Source organism: Caretta caretta, chromosome 17 (assembly GCF_965140235.1).
Source record: "Caretta caretta isolate rCarCar2 chromosome 17, rCarCar1.hap1, whole genome shotgun sequence".
Lineage (NCBI taxonomy): Eukaryota > Metazoa > Chordata > Testudines > Cheloniidae > Caretta > Caretta caretta.
The window spans coordinates 7,191,892-7,206,099 of record NC_134222.1 but is presented as its reverse complement, the minus strand read 5'-3'; the positions used below and the strand labels follow the sequence as shown (position 1 = coordinate 7,206,099).

The 14,208-nt window shown below is 44.1% G+C and overlaps 1 protein-coding gene across 1 annotated transcript in view; it reads left to right on the top strand.

Annotated features, from left to right (window-relative positions):
• Nucleotides 1–6,541: 6,541 nt before the first annotated feature.
• Nucleotides 6,542–14,208, top strand: part of CA4 (carbonic anhydrase 4) — a 43,948-nt gene continuing 36,281 nt past the window's right edge. The window contains exon 1 of the mRNA XM_048824553.2: nucleotides 6,542–6,847. Coding sequence (XP_048680510.2) covers nucleotides 6,790–6,847 — 58 coding nt within the window. The 5' untranslated portion in view covers nucleotides 6,542–6,789. The remainder of the gene's footprint in view (nucleotides 6,848–14,208) is intronic.

The window sequence follows — 14,208 nt, the reverse complement described above, 5'->3', positions numbered from 1 at the left end:
TATTTAGGCATGGTACAGCCTGTACAATTCACCCAGATGCAGGGCTGTAATTTTTAACCTGCGTAGAATTTATGAGGTTGTCTAAAAAGAGAAAGACATTGATGTATACAGCACTGAAAAAGGGAACTTGCGTGTCATGCAGCGAAGTCCCCTACCTATAATTTAATTCTAAAGAAGACAATGCTTCCTGTATTTGCAGTCATAAACCCATCTGTCTCAACATTCCTGCTTTTTGCAACTTGTGCCTGAACCAAAATACCCATGTTCAGACTAGAGGTATGTTTGGCACAAGGGACTGGTCTTGCAATAGAAGCAGTGTAACAAATCCATGTACTGTAAAAGGCCAACACAATGCCTAGATAAACCACCTGCACACACCTGAGGGCTAGGAGTAGAAGCCTTGTCCTTTAGTTTAAAAAAAAAAAAAAAAACAGGCCTCTAACACCTGAGTTAAAGGAGAAGTTTTCTGTTACAACTCTCTCATTACCTATGAGACGGAAACATCACATACTCATACACACACAGTCATGCCGTAGACCAGAAAGACTGCTTGGAGGTGGGTACAGAGTCACAATAGTTGATGGTAAAGACTTACTGGAGCACATAAATGCCGCATACAGTTCTCAGATATAACACAAAACAGATAGTAAGCAGGTAACACAAGAACTGAGCCAAAAGGCTCAAGAAGCCCTGCAAATCTCTCTGGATGCCCCACCTACAATGATCTGTTACTGGGATAAGTTCCCCACACCACAGTGAAAAGGGCTCTGCTGTTAATGTTCATCACCTGTTCAAATCCAGCAGAGGCTCGTCAAACTGGTTGGGTGGTTAATGGGTCTTAGCTCTGTTCTTGGAGAAGGTATGTCCATAGTGCAAAAGCAAGGTCCAAAACTGGCACATCTGTTGGCCATCTAAGATTGCGAGGACAGGGTTAAGGTGCAGCCACGGGGCTGTGTGGCCTTTTACTGCCACCACCTATGCTGTACCCGTGTCTGTAGACAGAGGACTTCAGTCTCTGGGGAAGTCAATTTGGCACATTCCACCAGCACTAAAAATTCACTTCCCTTCAAAAAATAAACGATCAGACAAAACCCCCCGACCAAGTTCATGAGCAAATTTGGAAAGGTCTTGTTTCAAACCAGCAAGGGGACACTCTACCAGCATCACCTTTCAGCAGATCAATGCACTGTCTGGAAGGAACTGTTTGCCAGCCTTCCTCACCCCAGAACGAGCATTGTGGCTGCAGCCACATGGCAGAGCAGACTTGCTGGGAAGGATCAGAGCTAACTCAATGGAGAGAGAAGATGCCTTGGGAGCTTGGATCTCTCCAGGTTTTCCTGCACCTACCGGTAGAGATATTCCAGCTTTCCCAGCCCGTAGGCAGAAAACCTTCACACAGTGTAATCAGGAGCAACCCCACACGTTCTCTCATTCTTGAGGGCGGGTTTCCCAACTGGAGAGTCCCTAGTTGATCAAGGGTCAATCCTCCAGCATTCTTAGTCCCTCTAAATGCCCCCAGCTTCCCCAGATGGACTCATGTCACTCTCCTGCTCTCTGATCTCCATCCGAAGTGAGACAGGTGCTGACCAAAGCAGGTAGCCGACTGGAGGCAATACGCTGAGCACGGTGCCTGTGGCCCGCTACTCTGCCTCTGTTCCATCTGGTGTCCCCCCCTCGCCCCCCAGCCATGGTACTCTGATCCAAAGGATCCTGCTTTAATCCTCCCTTGGCTGCTTTCCTCAGATATCCAAGAGGCCTCCAGCCATTCATCTGGAGAGGATGCAAACTGCTTTTACTTCCTGTCTCCAGGCTTCTGCCGAAACAGACTGGCTTAGTCATATGCAAACAGCCCTCAGGAACGTTACAAAAAGGATCACATCAATTCTTGCAGCACATCCTTTGAAGCATTGTGGGGAGTGGCTGGCGAAGGTCAGATCTCTTGGAGGCCAGGATCCAGGCCCCGGCAGGAGATCCCCAGAAGTCTTTGCTGCCGAGCGCCAAGCATGATGGCATACCTTTTAGGATGCTTGCTGCTCAGGTTACCAGGCAATACAGGGTTTACCTCTGGCTTGTAGGGGTTCACAAGAGTGTGGAAGGGCTAGTCTGGACTGGGAGAACTTAAAATGTTTTCTGAAGCCAGGGTTTGGGGTAAGGAGAATCTCTGCAGAGAGAGACCACAAAGTGTGGGGGGATCCCACTGTTCTGAATGTCCCCAGTTCTTAGCCCACCCATGGCCAAGGAAACCACTGCAAAATATTCTGCGGAGGAACAGCTATGGAAGGGGATGAATGGCCTTGGGGTTAAAGGTCAGGAGACCTGGATTCATTTTCCAACTCAGCCACAGACTTCTTGTGTGACACTGGATAAGACACTGAGTCTCTCTATGCCTAAATTCCCCCATCACAATACTTCATTTCTCCTGCCCTCTAGCTATCTTCTCTATTTAGACTGTAAGCTCTATGGGGCAGGGACTATATGTATGTACAGCACCTAGCACAAAACGGGGCCTCTAAGAGTACATCTACACTGCAGCTAGGAGCAAGGGTCCCAGCCCAGGTAGACAGACTTGTGCTTGCTCAGCTGGAGCTAGCTCACTAAAAGCCCACCCAACTTCCTGGGTCTGAACCTGGGTGGCTAGCTTGTCTCTCCACCGGAGCCATGATGTCCACACTGCTATTGTTAGCAACGCTAGCTCAAGCTGATCCAGTGTGAGCCCGTCTACCTGTGTTGGGAAGCTTGCTCCCTGCTGCAGGGTATACATACCCTAAGCACTACTGTAATGTAAATTAAATAATAACGAGAGGATGAACATGGGTATACAGGAAAAAAGAAAGAGTCAGATTTGAAGGCCAAAGTTTCTCAACCTGATTCTCTGGTCCTAAATAAGGATGACGTATATGAAGTGTGGAATTAAGCTCTTGGCTTTCAGGGAGTGCAACCAGACCAGTGTGAGGAAATTGTTCTGGAGGAGCCACCGCCCTCTTCCCCACCAAAGACCTTATATCTGCACCTAGTACAACTGAAAAGAGCTCGAACAAACTTTGGTGCACAATCATAGAATCATAGAATCATAGAATATCAGGGTTGGAAGGGACCTCAGGAGGTCATCTAGTCCAACCCCCTGCTCAAATCAGGACCAATCCCCAATTAAATCATCCCAGCCAAGGCTTTGTCAAGCCTGACCTTAAAAACTTCTAAGGAAGGAGATTCTACCACCTCCCTAGGTAACGCATTCCAGTGTTTCACCACCCTCCTAGTGAAAAAGCTTTTCCTAATATCCAACCTAAAACCTCCCCCACTGCAACTTGAGACCATTACTCCTTGTCCTGTCCTCTTCTACCACTGAGAATAGTCTAGAACCATCCTCTCTGGAACCACCTCTCAGGTAGTTGAAAGCAGCTATCAAATCCCTCCTCATTCTTCTCTTCTGCAGACTAAACAATCCCAGTTCCCTCAGCCTCTCCTCATAAGTCATGTGTTCCAGACCCCTAATCATTTTTGTTGCCCTTCGCTGGACTCTCTCCAATTTATCCACATCCTTCTTGTAGTGTGGGGCCCAAAACTGGACACAGTACTCCAGATGAGGCCTCACCAATGTCGAATAGAGGGGGACGATCATGTCCCTCGATCTGCTCGCTATAGAATCATAGAATCATAGAATATAAGGGTTGGAAGGGACCCCAGAAGGTCATCTAGTCCAACCCCCTGCTCGAAGCAGGACCAAATCCCAGTTAAATCATCCCAGCCAGGGCTTTGTCAAGCCTGACCTTAAAAACCTCTAAGGAAGGAGATTCTACCACCTCCCTAGGTAATGCATTCCAGTGTTTCACCACCCTCTTAGTGAAAAAGTTTTTCCTAATATCCAATCTAAACCTCCCCCACTGCAACTTGAGACCATTACTCCTCGTTCTGTCATCTGCTACCATTGAGAACAGTCTAGAGCCATCCTCTCTGGAACCACCTCTCAGGTAGTTGAAAGCAGCTATCAAATCCCCCCTCATTCTTCTCTTCTGCAGGCTAAACAATCCCAGCTCCCTCAGCCTCTCCTCATAACTCATGTGTTCCAGACCCCTAATCATTTTTGTTGCCCTTCGCTGGACTCTCTCCAATTTATCCACATCCTTCTTGAAGTGTGGGGCCCAAAACTGGACACAGTACTCCAGATGAGGCCTCACCAATGTCGAATAGAGGGGAACGATCACGTCCCTCGATCTGCTCGCTATGCCCCTACTTATACATCCCAAAATGCCATTGGCCTTCTTGGCAACAAGGGCACACTGCTGACTCATATCCAGCTTCTCGTCCACTGTCACCCCTAGGTCCTTTTCCGCAGAACTGCTGCCTAGCCATTCGGTCCCTAGTCTGTAGCTGTGTATTGGGTTCTTCTGTCCTAAGTGCAGGACCCTGCACTTATCCTTATTGAACCTCATCAGATTTCTTTTGGCCCAAACCTCCAATTTGTCTAGGTCCCTCTGTATCCTATCCCTGCCCTCCAGCGTATCTACCACTCCTCCCAGTTTAGTATCATCCGCAAATTTGCTGAGAGTGCAATCCACACCATCCTCCAGATCATTTATGAAGATATTGAACAAAACCGGCCCCAGGACCGACCCCTGGGGCACTCCACTTGACACCGGCTGCCAACTAGACATGGAGTCATTGATCACTACCCGTTGAGCCCGACAATCTAGCCAACTTTCTACCCACCTTATAGTGCATTCATCCAGCCCATACTTCTTTAACTTGCTGACAAGAATACTGTGGGAGACCGTGTCAAAAGCTTTGCTAAAGTCAAGAAACAATACATCCACTGCTTTCCCTTCATCCACAGAACCAGTAATCTCATCATAGAAGGCGATTAGATTAGTCAGGCATGACCTTCCCTTGGTGAATCCATGCTGACTGTTCCTGATCACTTTCCTCTCATGTAAGTGCTTCAGGATTGATTCTTTGAGGACCTGCTCCATGATTTTTCCAGGGACTGAGGTGAGGCTGACTGGTCTGTAGTTCCCAGGATCCTCCTTCTTCCCTTTTTTAAAGATTGGCACTACATTAGCCTTTTTCCAGTCATCCGGGACTTCCTCCGTTCGCCACGAGTTTTCAAAGATAAACACAACCTTCAAGGCCTCCGCTTGACACTGACCCATTCCCTCCCTCCCTCCCTCCGACGCCCCCATCTCTGACTACGTGCTTAGCTTGGAAAATTCCACAGAGGCTGCCAAATTAGGAAGTTCTAAACTCCAACAACCCCCCACCCCAACCCCTTTGTTATTGTCACTACAGTAACAATTCAGCTCAGCACCAGGTGCTAGGTTCATTATTGTCCGTTCATGTTTCTAAATCTACCCAATCCAGGATGGAAAAATAGCAACCCTTCATTGTTACAACTTTATTTATAGTCATCATCTCTTGGGGGAAAAACAAAGGCCAGCGCATCACAGATCAGCTGGGAGATATTAAATTGTTATTATTGGCCCCAAACCTTATTCAGGAAAGACACCAACTGAAAGCAAAGGGAGATCTGCCCAAGTACAGACTTAAGAGTCTGCAGGATCTGGCCCATTATTGTTGTTTACTATGTACCTGCACACAGAGGATCCCTGCACCAGGGGCTTCCAGTGTAAAGGCTCCGTTCATACGAGGTGATGCTGGGTCAAGTAATTGCACTGGGAGGTGCGTGGGGAGAAATTATTGCAGACATTTACTGGGTAACCCTTGCTTTTCCCTTCAAACCAGCTCAGTTCTGATGGATGGCACTTTAAGACTCAGAGCCCCAGCATACTCATCTCCAGCTGCTGCCTATACTTCTGTTTGATGGAGCAAGCAGCAGGCAGACAACTCCAACTCTTCTCTTTCTATCCAAGCCAGGACGTACAGTGCACTAACATGGCCACAGGAAGGATCTTCTCTCCTTTACCCCTTTATTTTCATGCATGGCTGGGTCATAACCTGGCCCTAACTCAGATGCATACAATACAGTTTGAACAGATACACTGTATGAAAGGAAATGCTGCTTGCTAGTAGACTTGTTCATCACACCTCTACTGGCAGAGCATAAAGCCTGCCTGTGAATCAGGCACCTTGAATCAGTGCACTCCAATATTACAGGGATGAGGCAGTATAAGAACCTGCATCGCATGGCACAGCACAGCAATCAGAAGAGTTGCATCACTTTTTTATAGTTAAAGGAGCATTGGATGAAAAAGTTTCGCTCTCATTTAACTTTAGCAAGTTAAAACTATACACACACATAAGGTGCCTGGCAAAATGCATGAAAGCCATATGGCACTTGATAAAACATTGACTGTAATTGCACAAAGAGATCCTGCTTTTTCAGTCTCTAACCCTGCTACAAGTCTGAGTAGCTTCTTATTTTTACAAAGCACTGACTATAATGGACATACTCTCACTTAATCTGAAGGTCATGTGCACTATCAGAGAAGCTGCTATTTTTCAGTGGATAGAAATGAAACACTAAACTAATCGGCTACAAGATATCTGCCCAGTCAGTAAAATATCTGTCATTTAGCCCCAGACACTTATTTAGTGCTGGAAAATCACACCCCTTCTACAATACCAGTTTTGGGAGAAATTAATAAATTAAATCAAATCAGGAGTAGGGTATACCTGGAGAAATTAGAAAGGGGAGGAGTTCACCTTCCTGACTACGGCTATCAGGACTGACCACGACTACTTACTCCTGTATAAAAACTCCCAGAGCAGAAATATGATCACATCCTAATTGATTCTAGCCTCCTCACTCATCTTATCTAGAATAGGAGATAGATAATGGAATTGATTTTCCTTGTTCTGCTCTCTCTGCACACTGCCAAGACAGCAACAGAAGGTAAGAAGACCATGCTGTTCTTCCCACCCCTGGGTATCAAGGTTATTCATATTTGATTATTTGAATTTTGAATACCACTGAATTCTGTTCAAACTCTTTAATCCTTCTATATGATAAATCTGAGGTATTTGTTTGTTTGTTTCTCTCTCAGGTCATTTATGGGTTGGTATCACAAGTGGATTTATTCTGACTGTTTTATTTTACCTTTATGGTTACAGTATTTTTTCACCCCAAGAAAATCCATCAGGTTTTACTTTACCTCTATATGTAATTATAAATGTCAAAGATTCCGTAAAAATGTATTTTCTTTGCCTATGTACTATGCTGATTTAAATGGCATACAACTATAGGTAGCCTAATTATTTTATTTTTCTTCTAATAATGCTAAGAAATAATGTAAGAAATGAAAGAATTCAGGTTCTTTGTCTTATGCTACTTTAGCCTGATAGAGCCATATGTTTGTTTAAAAATTAACAGACATTTATAGTTCTCTTTCTTTCTTTAATTAAATTTTTGCTATCCACTGATGATGACTGTGTTAATACCAGATAATGATCTATCATCAGCACTGCAAAAATTTCAGATGGCTTTTGTACGCTTATATTGGATCAGGAATGCAGTACTATTCAATAATATCCTTCCCCATGTAAATATCAAAGTTAAAAATAAACACAACAGTCCTTAAGTAGCAATGAAGGCTCTGAGAGTTTTTGTCCTAAAAAGGAGCAGGCTGCATCATTAAGAAAAAAGATTCAGTATTATCAGATGCATCTAATGTATTGCTGCCTCGTGTCTGAGAGTTTGTGAAAGGGATGCAGCTTTCAACAAGATAACCCATTTCAAGATCCACTGGCAAAAGTAGTTGAAAGCAGCAAACGTTGAACGTGATGAGGACAGTGTTAAAACCTGAACAGAACACTACTGAAACGGAGGAGTTTAACCCCAGCGAGGGGTTTTTTAATTCTCCAAATCAACAATCCAGTAATTTACCCTTTTCCACATCCATCCTTTGAGAATGACATTGCAATACAGTTGCAGCTGCTCAATCTGACCGGTGTGGCTCTTCTGTCACTTAAGACTTCCAATAACCTCCTTCCTATAAACCTCCCCATCCACATCGAGTACAGATGCACATGCACAACAAGCCTCTGCTTTTCAAAGTATTCAGCAACTAATATATCTCCCACTTGGTTCAAAGCCCACAGCTACTAACACACATCTCTCTGACTGCACTCTTGGTGGGCTGTTTTTATAAAAGAGGTTTGTGCTTTTAAATAAGAGACAATCTATAACAGTTTGCTGTATTCACAAGACAGAGCTTAAGTTACTAGGGCTCTGTTTATACTTTTAGGGGTTCTCCCTAAACATGAGTGATCAGAGCTGAATTAAAAGCAGGTTTGATGGGACCATAGCTTGGGGACCTCAAGTTGTAGGAAGCCTTGACCTTTGGTAAGAGAACAATAACATCACCACCACCAAGCTCTTTTCATGCATATATCTTAAAGTGCTTTATAGAGTAGGTACATTAAGTATTATCCCCATTTTATCAATGGGAAAACTGAGGCACAGAACTGAAGCAACTTTCCCTAGGTCAACCAGAAGCCAGGAGCAGATCCAAGAATAAAATGCAGAAGTCCTAACTCTCCGGCAAACATCCTAACCTGGGCCATGTTGTCTCTCAGTATGGTAGCATCTCATGAAACATCAGAAATAATTTAATGATGTTAATCGGCTCCTACATATCTATCGTTATTCCATCATCAACAGCAGCATAATGTGCCCCCAAAGCATCCCATTTCAGTGCCTCCTGGGGATCACTGGTAGGGGCAAGACTGAACATGACAGATCCGTGTGAGATCTGGGCAGCTCCAACAGAGACATTCAAACCTTTTGAGAGAGGGTTGCTTAAAACCATCTGTAGTGCCATCGCCATTGTTAGCACATTATGGTCCAGATGTTATGTAACAGGGATACACCTGCCAAAGTGGGGATAGGGAAATAATTTCTCCCCAGGGCATATTAGCAGGGACCTTGGAGCGTTCTCACATTCCCCTTGAGCACTGAACAGGATTTACAGATTTACCACCCCAAACTATTAGTTTCTGGAACTTCAAAGGAAATACATATGGCAGACCTTGTTCCTTTCATTTTCTGTACTTCTACTTTATGTATTTTTGATTCTCATGGAAGTAAAACTTTGTAACGTACACTGGCACTGACGGGGTCTGCACGAAATTCTAGCCTTATGTCTCTCTGGGCCATGCAAAGGCAAAGTATGTGCTGTTCATAGCAATGCAGAGTTGCAAGGACAAAAAAATAAAACAGAACAGAACAAATAAAGGCATAAGAATTCTTTAACTTTTTCCATTTCCACTTACTGGGGCAAGAACTCTTTACAAACACACATTAATATTTCATACCCAGCTCCGAGATGGCAGAACCATGACACTGTCACCTTAAGATTTAATGTAAAACTAAGGAGAGTGAGAGGTACACGAAAAGAACACAAAGACAGGTTAGTACTGGAGAGCCAAGGAGGAAAGAAATCGCTGATCGCCTCCCTGCCTATCCTCACCATCCAACACAAGATTAAATATCACTAACAAGTTATCAAAAACATGATCTTCTCCCAGTAGTTACCTTGGCTATTACAACTGTCAAGGTTCCTTCCCCACTCTGAACTCTAGGGTACAGATGTGGGGACCTGCATGAAAACCCCCTAAGCTTATTTTTACCAGCTTAGGTTAAAACTTCTCCAAGGTAAAAACTATTTTACCTTTGGCCTTGGACTTTATTGCTGCCACCACCAAGCGTCTAACAAGGAAAGAGCCCGCTTGGAAATGTCTTCCCCTGCCCCCCCCAAACCCTACACCCCCTTTCCTGGGGAAGGCTTGATAAAAATCCTCGCCAATTTGCATAGGTGAACACAGACCCAAACCCTTGGATCTTAAGAACAATGAAAAAGCAATCAGGTTCTTAAAAGAAGAATTTTAATTGAAGAAAAAGTAAAAGAATCACCTCTGTAAAATCAGGATGGTAAATACCTTACAGGGTCATCAGATTCAAAACAGAGAATCCCTCTAGGCAAACCCTTAAGTTACAAAAAGACACAAAAACAGGAATATACACAGCACAGCTTATTTTATCAACCATTTAAACAAAAGAATCTAACACATTTCTAGCTAGATTACTTACTAAGTTCTAAGACTCCATTCCTTTTCTGTTCTTGGCAAAAACATCACACAGACAAAGAGACCCTTTGTTTCTCCCCCCCTCCAGCTTTGAAAGTATCTTGTCTCCTCATTGGTCATTTTGGTCAGGTGCCAGCGAGGTTACCCTAGCTTCTTAACCCTTTACAGGTGAGAGGGTTTTTCCTCTGGCCAGCAGGGATTTTAAAGGTGTTTACCCTTCCCTTGATATTTATGACAACAACACAGGCAGACTTTTGATCTTAAGTTTATATCCTTAAGCAGGATAGGTTCTTTGGTGCTTCCTTTTCTTTCTTCCTTGTAAGCATTCAGTGAGCGGCTGCCAGCACACTCGCAAAGCCTTATCTGAGTTGGCCTGTGAACATTCATACATAGCTACAGCGTGACAAACTCTTACTCAACAGACCCACTGTAAGCATGAAGGAAGGAAATACTACGTGCTGCAGGTTACTGAGCATGTGCCAAGAACCGGAGATGCTCAGCCCAATATTTTTCTGTCCTCACTATTCTTCTCCTGGCCCTGTAAGCCTGAAACGCAGGCTTCAGTCATCATGGGAACTGATAGCCCCACAATCTATGCTGTGACAATGAGAATATTTAACATTTATATAGTGCTTTACAGTATCAAAAGCGGTTAATAAGGGAGTAATAACTGAGCTTTGGACAAGCCCACAGAATAGGCAGGAGCGTACCTCACTTGGGATAGAGGATTTGGCCCACAACCGAGGGCTTCTGTGAGCAAGAGAAAGGCGTGGACGGACTTCATGGCAAAGAGACAGAAGAGGAATACGAGGGGAGGAATAGAGGGGAATTTAGGACATATTCATTCATCTCCTTAGGATTATGGTAAGGTTGGAGGCTATGGAAATGCAGCAACTCCAGTCTAATTCACTTCTTAATGCTAAAAGTCCAACGAAAGATAAAAACAAAGCAGCACAGGCATTCAAGTGCTTCCTACTGCGGAGACAGAGACCTAGACGATTTGTTCTTACTTAGTCGCTTCCATTTTTATGAGACACCCTAAGTGGTGGCAGACCAGGAGACACCACTATATGCTACGTGGTGTATCTGAAGCTGTCCCCACTTGCAGTCATTACCAGGTGAACCACATATTCAGGCACAATATGGCCTTTTAAATGAATATACTTTCAGTGTACTGAATTGAAATGTAATAGGCTATGGCGGGTTAGAAACCCCAATTGCTCTTTAATTAAAGAGTGTTTTGTGTGTTCTTACCGGTAGTATGGCAGGAAGCCTCTTCAGAGGTGTCCGAAAGGGTATTACAGCCTTGTATGAAACAAACCTTGAACGGTTTTAATCCTTTACAAGCCACACACCTTCCAGCCAGACAGACATGGCTTCATTACATATGGCAGAGAAGGAAGAAAACGTAGCTTCTTATAAGTCCACTGTATATCCCTCTTTGGCAGTCTTCTTGTAAAAGGACTTCAAAGCAGTATGGTCAACAGCACATGGATACCAAGCACATAATCTTCCGGATACCCCAGTCCCCATCAAACTTCAGGAGTGAATTCAGAGCCTGGTTCTGCAAAGCTTCCTGCAAGTCCCATTGTTTAAGGGGTTGTCCACACATGGAGTTATTCATGAACAACTCCATGTGCAGATGCTCTTATTCTGGAATCAGAGTGCCTTGTTCCTGTTTATCTTATTAATCAACTCATTGATATAAGCAAGCTAAACAGAAATAAGGTATTCTGATTCCAAAAAGAATATCCACACATGGAGTTATTCTGGAATAGCTATTGTGCTTTAAATTCACACTGTACCTTAATCTGAATTACTTTTCGAATGTGAAGCGCTCAAAAGATTACACAGGATCGGTTCCTTAGCCGGCCTCACAGTATGAAACAAGTTGCTGCCATACCAGCAGCTCCGGAACATTTACGTCTTTTTAACCGCTCAACGAATACGGCTGATGCCTGACCCCACAGTCAATGGGCCAGTACAAGTCCTCCCTTGCTGGATACACGCTTTAGCTCCTCAGCCAATAAAGGGGCTAAGGATCGCAAGAGAGTGCATTCTTTGCTGTGCCAATGCAACCAAGGGCATCACAGTTGAAAGTTCGCAGGTTGTTTTCCCCTACTTTTCACTTTGTCTCTGGTAATATTTAATGACTGGGTAGAATTTCTTCTCGTAAAAAAGCGGAGTCAACATCATTAATACCTCAACTTCTTTAAAGGATCAGCCTTTGTGTTGTCAGTACAGTGCACGGTCAGCATGTTGTATCCACTCACCCTGTTCATCTCCCTCTCACGTAGCAGCGTAGGTGCAGTATATTACATGCTTCTCCCCAGTGCTCTTCAATCCAGTACACTCATCCTGCAGGAGGAAAGGGACCATCCGATTAGCCAGTCCGGGGGAAAATGACATTTCCCACCAGTTTCACGTCAAAGATTATTCCCCTCTGCTACAGCAAAGAGTGCAAGACAAGCACCTGGACAGACAGATACACCATTCATAGGAAGCGTCATTTCAAAACAGCGAGAGCATATGCTCATTTCATGACAGCAATAGCAATCAGAGACACTTCTGCTCATAGTTCCTAGATTTAAATTCTGAAAGCAGAAGGGCATGAGAAACTCATTCCCTTTGACTGTTCACGAAGCCCAAGTGTTCAGGCCTTCAGCATGTGTCGCATTAGGTTCATCTTCCCAGTAAACAAGTCCAAGACTTTGGGCTACGTATTTGGGATTTTTTTTTTTTTTTTTAGTTGGAGCGGGAGATTGGTCAGTAACGATAGCCATTCTCCATATATTGACTTTACTGGATGTTTTGTTTTTAAAGGATACAATATGCCCAGAGGCCCCTTATTAGATTTTTCACTCACATTTCTATGCACGTTACCAACATGTACATAAAACAGCAAAACTAGGCGAATGTTACAAAATAATTCTATTCCTTTTTTTTTTTGTTAGTCATAATCATATTGAATAGGGCTCCCAAACTTTATCTAGTACTACCTTAAATAAAGGAAGATAAGAAAGATTCACCTTAGCCCTGCATATCTATTTAACGCCAGCTTCCTTCTTTGATAAGACAATCAACCTCACCGCAATAGCTTATCATTACAAAGGAATTTTATTGATGGGACAAGATCATAGGTTATGGCTGGAAAACAGAAAGGGAAACATTTAGAGTTATAAGTTAGAAACTTCCCTTCACGCTAAAGTGACAAGCTAATTTGGTTCTCTTTCTTCAACTGGCAGTGAGTTAAGGGCTTACAATTCTTATAAGTCATATGAGATAAGCATATGGGTGTGTATGTGGGGATAGTGACGGGGCAAGGCCAGATGGCCATAGAAAACTAGTGGGAGATAGCTCCAGGCATATTAGCTCCAGCCTAAACAAATCCCTGGTAACAGGATCAGTGAAATGCAGCTGCTCCAGGACAATTAAGACACCTGGGGCCAATTAAGAACTTTCCAGAAGGCAGGGAGAAGGCTAGGTTGATTGGGACACCTGAAGCCAATCAGGGGCTGGCTGAAACTAGTTAAAAACCTCCCAGTTAGTCAGGTGGGTGTGCATGTCAGGAGCTGTGGAAGGTAGTTGTGCTGTTAGAGAGGCTGGGTAGTACACACCATATCAGGCACAAAGAGGGAGGCCCTGAGGTAAAGGTGAAGTGGAGCTTGAGGAAGTGGGGGCTGCTGTGGGGGAAGTAGCCCAGGGAATTGTACGTATTATGTTTCTAAAAGGTCAGCTACCATAGCTGATACTATTAGGGTCCCTGGGCTGGAGCCCGGAGTAGAGGGTGGGCCTGGGCTCCCCCCAGCCACCTTTGCCCCCTGATTAATCACTGAGACTGGAAGACAACAGAGACTGTGCAAGGAAGGATAACTTCTCCTCACCTCCCTCGCTGGCTTATGATGAAAATGGCTCAGTAGACTGTGACCCTTGTCTCTAGAGAGAGAAGGATTATGTGCAGGGTCATGGTGAGCCTCTGAGGCCAGCGAAATCCTCCAGGAAACGTGGGACCCACGGAGACAAGGACAGAGTTTTGTCACAATTATATATATAATGATTAGCTAGATAGACCTATTATATAACTATACGTAAAGCTCCACCATTTTGAGAACATTTTTCCTTGGGCACCCACTTCTTAATGGTCTGGAAGGCATGCATTATAGCTCTCTG